The sequence below is a fragment of the Hylobates moloch genome, unplaced genomic scaffold (genome assembly GCF_009828535.3).
Source record: "Hylobates moloch isolate HMO894 unplaced genomic scaffold, HMol_V3 SCAFFOLD_23, whole genome shotgun sequence".
Classification (NCBI taxonomy): Eukaryota; Metazoa; Chordata; class Mammalia; order Primates; family Hylobatidae; genus Hylobates; species Hylobates moloch.
The window spans coordinates 41,546,228-41,555,864 of NW_026652298.1; the positions used below are offsets into that span (position 1 = coordinate 41,546,228).

The 9,637-nt window shown below is 53.8% G+C and overlaps 1 protein-coding gene across 2 annotated transcripts in view; it reads right to left on the minus strand.

Moving 5' to 3' along the window:
• Positions 1-9,637, minus strand: part of RAB11FIP3 (RAB11 family interacting protein 3) — a 107,926-nt gene that overhangs the window by 15,819 nt on the left and 82,470 nt on the right. For both annotated transcript variants that reach the window (XM_032145415.2, XM_032145414.2), the window contains 2 exons: positions 6,982-7,017; positions 1,070-1,163 (listed from right to left, as the gene is read on the minus strand). In XM_032145415.2, coding sequence (XP_032001306.1) covers positions 1,070-1,163; positions 6,982-7,017 — 130 coding nt within the window. The remainder of the gene's footprint in view (positions 1-1,069; positions 1,164-6,981; positions 7,018-9,637) is intronic.

Genomic DNA, 9,637 nt, shown 5'->3' on the forward strand with positions numbered 1-9,637 from the left:
ACAGGAGCAGATGGGGTACAGGAGGTGGGGCGTACAAGAGGAAGTGGGGGTACAGGAGGAGGTGAGGGGGTGCAGGAGGAGGTGGGGGTGCAGGAGGAGGTGAGAGGGATGCAGGAGGTGAGGGGGATGCAGGAGGTGAGGGAGTGCAGGAAGAGGTGAGGGGGTACAGGAGGAGGTGAGGGGGTATAGAAGGTGGTGAGGATGTACAGGAGGAGATGAGGGGTACAGGAGGAATTGAGGGGGTACAGGAGGACGTGAAGGGGTCACAGGAGGTGAGGGGGGTGCAGGAGCTGAGACGGAGTCTCGCTCTGTCGCCCGGGCTGGAGTGTAGTGGCACAATCTCAGCTCACTGCAACCTCCGTCTCCCAGGTTCAAGCGATTCTCCTGCCTCAGCCTCCCGAGTAGCTGGGATTACAGGTGCCTGCCACCATGCCTGGCTAACTTTTATGTTTTCAGTAGAGACGGGCTTTCACTATGTTGGTCAGGCTGATCTCAAACTCCTGACCTCAAGTGATCCGCCCGCCTAGGCCTCCTAATGTGCTGGGATTACAGGCGTGAGCCACGACATCCGGCTGAAAAGTGGGTCTTGACCACGGCAAGGCTGCCTTGCCCTGGCTGCTGTCACCCATTCAAGTCCCCAGGAGAAGCCCGTTCCTCAGGTTGTTGGCTCTGCAGCAACTGCAGGGCCAGCCCTCTTCTCCCAAATCATGGGTGCCCCAGGTGGGGTCTCCACGGGCCTGGTGGACTGAATGTCTGGGTGTCCCCCAGCCCGACTCAGACACCGTGGGGGTGGGATACCCAAGGGCGCTCACTCACTGCCCAGTCCACTCCTCCCAGCTGGCCCTTCGTGCACAACAGCAAGATCCCTTTTTCTCACATGGCCACGAGACCCCTTGGGGAAACCCGCCAAAGAGCGTCAGGGCTGGACAGAGGGTCTGGGGAGCCCTGGATGACACGGGGCCACCTCCGGCTGTGCTGTCTCCACCTCCTGGGATGTCTGCAGAGGCCCTTAGGTGTGGCTGTGTTCTAAATCCCCTACTTGCCACCTAGCCAGCCCTCCAGGGCCTACCTTGTCAGCAATGTCCTCCTCTGGGCCCTCTACGAGCTCGGGGGAAGGGTCCTCCAGGGCCTCCATGGTCAGGGCCCCTGACTGGTGCAGGTACCTATGGAAAAGGCACAACAACAGAGGGAAGAAAGGGAAAAACCACAGGACAAGCTCTGTCAGCACAAGCACTCCCAAGTCAATCTGAAAAGCAGGCAGCAGCACTGCAGGAGACAGGTCCTCCCCTGATCTGGGTGGTGGTCTTCCCCCACTTAAAGCACTATATACAGGGGGAGGTCCCAGGCTGGACATCTTTACCAGGGGCTGGGAGAAAGCAGGCCGTGCTCTGTGGTCTCAGAGTCCTCCTGGCGCTCTTTGGAACCTGACAGAACACGACTTCAGTCCCGGCCAGCGAGTGGCAGAGAGGACTTTGTACTTGGCTACAATAAAACTTGCCCTTCTTCGCAGAGACACGAACAATCTCGTCTCTACCAGAGGCCTGTGAGACATCAGCTCAGGACCTCGACCTGCAGACACCTCCCCTGTGTGCACACTCTTTTTTTTTTTTTTTTTTTTTGAGATGGAGTCTTGCTCTGTCGCCCAGGCTGGAGTGCAGTGGCACGATCTTGGCTCACTGCAAGCTCTGCCTCCTGGGTTCACGCCATTCTCCTGCCTCAGCCTCTCCGAGTAGCTGGGACTACAGGCGCCCGCCACCACGCCCGGCTAATTTTTTTTATATTTTTAGTAGAGACGGGGTTTCACCGTGGTCTCGATCTCCTGACCTCGTGATCCGCCCGCCTCGGCCTCCCAAAGTGCTGGGATTACAAGCGTGAGCCACCGCGCCTGGCCTGTGCACACTCTTGATCTCAGACTTTCACAGGTGCTTTCTGTGGCAGGAAGAGTGAGGGTCCCAGGAAAGGTGTGGATCCCAGAAGTCTCACTCAGTGTCACCCTCATGGACACACTGGGAAACTGGTCCGACCAAGTCCAGGAAGACACCAGACACGTGTCCTCTGTGGCACCAGCTCCTGTGGACACACTCCCAGCCCCGCAGGCCATGCCAGGTTACTACCCGGGCCAGGCTCGGGGACACAGCCTCATGGTCCTGCGTGGACGCAAAGGCCCATAGGCTGCGGCCTTGGGGCAGGGAGTGTGAACTTAGGCGCATAGTAAACGCATGCTCGTGGTCACCACATAGCCAGGTTCGCTGTGGTCAATCGGCACCAACCCGAACTTGCTGGGAGTACAGAAAACTCTCAGAGCACTTGCACAGAAGAGCCAACAGCAAAGGTGCATGTCCAGTTCTTTATACATCCTGGGAGCCTCAGTACCAAGCCAGGCTCCAGGCTGACAGCCTGATGCTCAGAACTGCGTGATCATTAAAAAGCACTGGCCCTCTCTGAGCTTCCTTGCCTGTGAAATGGGGGGACCCTCTCCCAGCTTCCTTGCCTATGAAATGGGGGGACCCTCTCCCAGCTTCCTTGCCTATGAAATGGGGGGACCCTCTCCCAGCTTCCTTGCCTATGAAATGGGGGTCTAGAGGCAACTGAGGTTTAACCAAGGCCATGCATACAAACAGCCTGGCTAGGGACACAGCAGAGTAAGAATTCCATAAAATGTTAATATTTTTCCACTGAAAAGGTCTACCAAGTGTATGAAGTTCGATTTGCTTCTCAGTACAGACTGGGCTTGAACATTTCCATCTTTTTCCCCATAAACGCTCTGAGGGGGAAAAAAGATGGTATCTTCACCCCTGGAGACAAGCCCTGTGAATGTGCACCAGCTGGAACACACCAGCGCCCTTCTGGGGCTCTGGGGATTTCATCAGATTCTCAAAAGCTGCTGCTGATACAGATCATGTTCTTGGCCAGTCGCTGCTCTTAAACGCCCATGACCTTGCCCCCAAACAGGAGCCACTCCAGGCAGGAGGCTGCAACCCAGAGCCCATCCTGAGAGGTCATGACCTGGAGCCCGTCAGCACTTCTGAGCTGTCCTAGAGGCGGAGGCACTTCTGGGGCTGACTCGGGGACAGGGCCATCCCCAGGCACCCGCTGTGCAGCCACCACACATGGCCACCAACGTGAGGCAGAGGGTCCTCAGCATGGGTCATGGGGCTGCTTATTTATTTATTTAAAAAAAATTTTTTTTTTTTTGAGACAGTCTTGCACTGTCACCCGGGCTGGAGTGCGGTGGTGCGATCTCAGCTCACTGCAACCTCTGCCTCCCGGGTTCAAGCGATTCTGCTGCCTCAGCCTCCCAGATAGCTGGGATTACAGGCACCCACCACCATGCCCAGCTAACTTCTTGTATTTTTTTTTTTTTAGTAGAGATGGGGTTTCACTATGTTGGCCAGGCTGGTCTCAAACTTCTGACCTCGTGATCTGCGCGCCTCGGCCTCCCACAGTGCTGGGATTACAGGCGTGAACCACCACGTCCGGCCGGGGCTGCTGATTTAAATTCCCTAGAAAGAGGGATTACTCCAGCTACACCACACCCTCACTTGGGAGGACCCTCCCCCCAGAGAGGGAGATGTGGAAAAAGCCTGACCTGCCCCACAAGGCAGTAGGTTGAGCCTGGCTGGTGAGCGAGGAGGAGGAGGTGGTACGGGGATCCCTGAGGCCTCCCACCCAGGGCCCCGAGACCTGCCTGCTGTGAGCACTTCCTCCTGTCCTGATGGACTCTGCCCAGAGCCCCTGGTCCCTGCATACACAGCTGACTGGAGAAAGCCACTTTCATTTCATGGACAGGGACAGAACAAGGCTGAGGGAGGTGAGCAATGCAGCCAGGCCTGGAGGCTACAATGGCTGCCAGCAAAACCCACCATCTCAGCAATAGCTCAGTGTGGAGGGCTGAGAACTGTGAGAAGCGAATTGCGAGGGTTATTTTGCGCTTCCTTAGCCTCTTGTGGCAGATTTGGGGCAAAACAGCAGATTAAATGTTGTGTACATATATTTACACGTGGACAGACACACTGCAGAAGAGGCCTCTGTTTTGTAAACTCTAACGACAGATAACTGCAGATGGGGCTTTTTTTTTTTTTGAGACGGAGTCTTGCTCTGTCGCCCAGGCTGGAGTGCAGTGGCGTGATCTCAGCTCACTGCAACCTCTGCCTTCTGGGTTCAAGGAGTTCTCCTGCCTCAGGCTCCTGAGTAGCTGGGATTACAGGCACATGCGCCACCATGCCTGACTAATTTTTGTATTTTTAGTAGAGATGGGGTTTCACCATCTTGGTCAGGCTGGTCTTGAACTCCTGACCTCATGATCCACCCACCTCAGCTTCCCAATGTGCTGGGATTACAGGCGTGAGCTACCGTGCCTGGCTCAGATTGGGCTTTTTTTTATACCAAAGGGTACCCGTGAAGGAAACATTAAATTTTAAAGGGTGTTTCTGACACATGGCTGTGACAGCCAGCTGCAGGCTGCGCCCCATCTTAGGCACGGGAGGCCTCAAGGAGATGCCTCAGCTGGCCTTGACTGGCCTTCCATGTCACCAGCTGCAGCCTGTCTGGAGTAAAAGACCTGATGAAGTGGGGAGGAAGGTGATGCTGAAGTTGGTAACAGAAGTGTAGCTGGGGATGCACGTCCCGTTCCTAAGAGCTCCGTGCTTTTCGTTTTTTTTTTTTTTTTTGAGATGGAGTCTCGCTCTTGTTGCCCAGGCTGGAGTACAGTGGCGCAATCTCGGCTCACTGCAAGCTCCGCCTCCAGGGTTCAGGCGATTCTCCCACCTCAGTCTCCTGAGTAGCTGGGATTACAGGCACCTGCCACCACACCCGGCTAATCTTATATTTTTAGTAGAGATGGGGTTTCTCCATGTTGGCCAGGCTGGTCTTGAACTCCCAACCCCAGGTGATCCACCCACCTCAGCCTCCCAAAGTGCTGGGATTACAGGCATGACCTACCGCGCCCGGCCATCTCAATGCTTTTCTGAAAGGGGTGAGCAAGAAGACAGAAAAAGATGCATGATGACGTTCACCTCTGCTTCCTCTAGCTCCTAGCCCCTAAAATGACAGAAAATGGAAAACAAGTGGGACGCGGTGGCTCCTGCCTGTAATTCCAACATTCTGGGAGACCGAGGTGGGAGGACTGCTAGAGCCCAGGAGTTCAAGACCAGTCTGGGCCTGTCTCTAAAAAAAATTTAAAAGTCATCTGGGCATGGTGGCATGCACCTGTGGTCTCAGCTGCTTGAGGGGCTGAGGAGGGAGGATCACTTGAGCTTGGGGGGTCTGGGAAGTGAAGACTGTTGTGAGCTGTGATCACATCACTGCACAGAGCAAGGCAGAGCAAGACTGTCTCAAAAAGAAAAGAAAGCCAAGAAAAGAGAAGAGAAACAAAAAAAGTTTCCATCCATGGCCAGGTGTGACGGCTCACGCCTGTAATCCCAGTACTTTGGGAGGCCAAGGTGGGAGGATCCCTTCAGCCCAGGAGTTCAGGACCAGGCTGGGCAGCATAGTGAAACTCCATCTCTATTAAAAATTAAAAGACTAGCCAGGCATGGCAACGCGCACCTGTAGTCCCACGTCCTCAGGAGGAGGCGGGAGGATGGAGTGAGCCTGAGAGGTCCAGGCTGCAGTGAGCTGTGATTGCACCATGGTACTTCAGCCCGGGTGACAGAGCAAGACAATGTCTCAAAATAAAAGAAAATGGAAAACAAAAGGTTTCCGTCCTTGGCTGGGTGTGGTGGCTTACATCTGTAATCCCAGAATTTTGGGAGGCTGAGGTGGGAAGATTACTTGAGCCCAGGGAGTCTGGGGCTGTTGTGAGCTATGCTTGCACCTATGAATTGCCACTGCACTACAGCCTGGGCAACGCAGCAAGACCTTGCCTATTTTTCCTTTGTTTTAAAATTTTTATTTATTTTTTTTTTTGTAGAGATGGTTTCACAAAGTTGCTCAGGCTGGTCACAAAGAAACTGAGTCGGAAAGGTTAAACTTCATGGTAACAACTTTAGCTCTAGAAGATAAGCAATGCTGTCAAAAATCTTACAGGAAAACTATCCACACTCTCACAGTCCAAACCAACCCAAGCTCAAGTTTATCTCCTGAGCACCTCTTTTCTCAAGAAGCTACAGGAAGATATGCTGGACAAAAAACAGAGAAAACAAACAAGGAGGAAGATGGGGCCAGGGAGCTAGAGGATCCAACCCCCGAAACAAAGGAACCCACTGGTGTGGGGAGACCCGTCCAGGACCACAGCCACGAGGCCTGGAGAACGCCTGGCACAACGGGGCAGAGAGGAGGCTCCGGAGGGGATGTTCCAGAGGAAGCTGGAGAGGCGTCTCCCAGCCCTGCCAGAGGCTGGGCCACAAAGCTGGACGGGGACTAACAAGGCAAAGCAGATAAAGATACGAAGGCAGACTGACGGCAGCAGAGGCCACCCAGCAGCCACACTGCGTGGCTCCCTGGGAAGGGCCTTAACCCTGCATGTTTATTTCGGTAAGAACTGGCAGGGGAGGAAGATAAAAGTGTATGTTGCCATCTTTCACAGCAGGAAGCCAACAGATCTATGCAAAGCTGAAAAATGAAGAAATGGTCTTTAGGAATTGGAGTCAGACCCACCCCTCACCTTCAACTCACCTTGGGGAGCTGCCCAGACCCGGCTCTGAGAAGCCAGGCTCCTCACTGGGTCTCACTACTTCAGAGCTAACATAGAGCAGACATCTGGGGATGGCGGCCCCTTCCAGACCTTAGTGAACACACAACAGGCCCAGCACCAAAAGCTCTGACACGTACCCCCTAGTCACAAACCGGGTCCAAATTCACAGCCCTGGAAACCCCTTTCCCAACACTCCCTCAGGATACCTTCAGCCCCAAACCATGTAAAGTAACCTGCAGGAATTTAAAAAATACCTTGGAAAAGAACATTTTTAAATATTTTTTTAAAAACTATGATTAATTATCCTCTTCAGAACGTTTTTCAGCAGGAACCAGAGACCCACCTACCTTGCCACCTTCTTGCTGGACAGCCGCTTTGTCGGACTGTGCAGAAAACAAAATAAACAGGAAAATTGTTAGAACAGACAGAGAGGAGCAGGAGGAAGCAGGAAACTCAGGCTGTGGAGATACGGGGTGGGCGGCCTTTCAGCAGTGCTCCCGGCATGCAGGGCCCCCCAGGCAAGTCCATGCACAAATGCTTACTCAGCAAAACAGCAAGGACGCGGGCGGTGCCGGGGTGAGGCCGCATACGTCTCGTTACTCCAGCCCCCAAAGAGGCTTCCAGATGCAACCACCCCATACGGCGACTGAGGCCAGCGCCACACCTGGTCCCACCAGCTGGCTGCACTGTCCCAATGCTTCTGAAGCCAAATTACCCCCAAACGCTTGGCCTTCGGAGGCCCCCAAGTGAAAAGCGACCCAGGCCCCGCTGTGACAGGAGAGTTTGCCGCTGGCTTCGACTCAGACACTGACGCGTCATGCTCAGAACGCCTGCCTAGACCTCAGTTTGGAAACCTTTCCCGTTGCCATTTCAGGGCAGTAAATGTAGCCAATTATACATCATCTGTCTGATTTAACCATCTGCAGTGGCACATGGGCCAAACTTACCTTCTCTCTCATTTCTGAGGTCCAAAGTTGTATTTTACAGTCTAGCTGCTGAACTATTAGCCTCAGCCTACAAGAAGACACCCTCACCCCCGGGGCCTGGGAACTATCACGGTCCTGGAACTCACAAAGTCACATCTCTCTTCAGCTTACCTGTCTCAAAAACACCTATGATTTTCTTTCCAGTGTCAGATAGAAAAATCTACTGGAGGGGCCGGGCATGGTGGCTCATGCTTATAATCCGAGCACTTCGGGAGGCCGAGGCAGGTGGATCACCAGAGGTCGGGAGTTCGAGACCAGCCTGGCCAATGTGGAGAAACCCCGTCTCTACTAAAAATACAAAAATAATCGGGCGTGGTGGCGCATGCCTGTAATCCCAGCTACTTGGGAGGCTGGGACAGGAGACTCGCTTGAACCCGGGAGGCAGAGGTTGCAGTCAGCCGAGATCACGCCACTGCACTGGGCAACAAAGAGCGAAACTGTCTCAAAGAAAAAAAAAAATCTACTGGAGGAGAATCAGCTGCTGTGCCAGGTATTAACGTAGAGCCCCTCGGCTCCAAGTCCGTCCTTTTCACTCGCCCTGTAGAAACAGAGCTGGGCCCTCAGCAGGCTCTTCCTCCACGATGCCGCGTGTCACCAGCAGAGGGAGCCGTGCAGCGAACACAGCAGGAAGAGGTTTGCCTTCTGGTTCTGACCACTCTCTGCAGGGCCCTCCAACACACGCAGCCTCCCCAGTTCCCACTCCAGGGAGCATCCTGCCCACTGTAGCCAGAGCCAGGGGCTTCCCCGACCCCATTCGGGTAGCTGTTCTCTAGGGGGTGCCTCTGCCAAGTGTCCTGCAACAGAATAGCTTTCCTGGCAGCCAGGAGGCAGGTTCCCCACAAGCCCTGACAGCACGGTGGTGTCCCCACCACCCCGTTTGCAGCTGGTGCAGACCTCAGCCCTGGGTGGCAGTGACTGTAGCTGGGGGGCTCTGCCCCGGCCCTGGGTGGCGGCTGCTCCTGTGGCTGCTGTCCCTACACTCTGCAGAGTTCTTTTTACACATCCCAACCAGTGCCTCATTACTCCCATAGCCTGTGACATTCTTTTTCTTTCCCTAATGACTTTTTAGATTTTTTGTTTGTTTGTTTGCATTATCTTTTTTTAGAGGCAAGGTCTGACTCTGTGGCCCAGGCTGAAGTGCAGTGGTGCAACCATAGCTCACTGCAGCCTCGACCTCCCAGGCTCATGTGATCCTCCCGCCTCAGCCTCCCAAAGCACTGCAATTTCAGCCCACACCCACCCAGCCCATTCTTTGTAGTACTAAAATTTCCCTGTTCAAATTACTGTGTGGCTCTCCTTTCCCAATTGAAGACTAATAATGTATATTTTAATACAGGTTTTTTTGTTTTGTTTTGTTTTATTTTTTAAGATGGAGTCTCACTCTGTCACCCAGGCTGGAGTGCAGTGGCACGATCTCGGCTCACTGCAAGCTCCACCTCCCGGGTTCACGCCATTCTCCTGCCTCAGCCTCCCGAGTAGCTGGGACTATAGGCACCTGCCACCACGCCCAGCTAATTTTTTATATTTTTAGTAGAGATGAAGTTTCACCGTGTTAGCCAGGATGGTCTTGATCTCCTGACCTCGTAATCCGCCTGCCTCAGCCTCGCAAAGTGCTGGGATTACAGGCGTGAGCCACCGCACCCAGCCTTAATACAAATTTAATTGTATCTTATTATTGTTGAGACTCCCTAGAACTAATAGGACAGGACAGACTCATCGTTCAGTTTACCTACTGACCTTTCAGGGCCTGGACTGGCAGCCCAGCAACAGGGTTTATAATTTGAAAATATACCTCCAGGTGGCTGGGTGCAGTGGCTCACACCTGTAATCCCAGCACTTTGGGAGGCCGAGGCAGGCGGATCACAAGGTCAGGAGATTGAGACCTCACCATGGCTAACATAGTGAAACCCTGTCTCTACCAAAAATACAAAAAATTAGCCGGCCATTGTGGCGGGCGCCTGTAGTCCCAGCTTATAATTTGAAAATATACCTCCAGGTGGCTGGGTGCAGTGGCTCA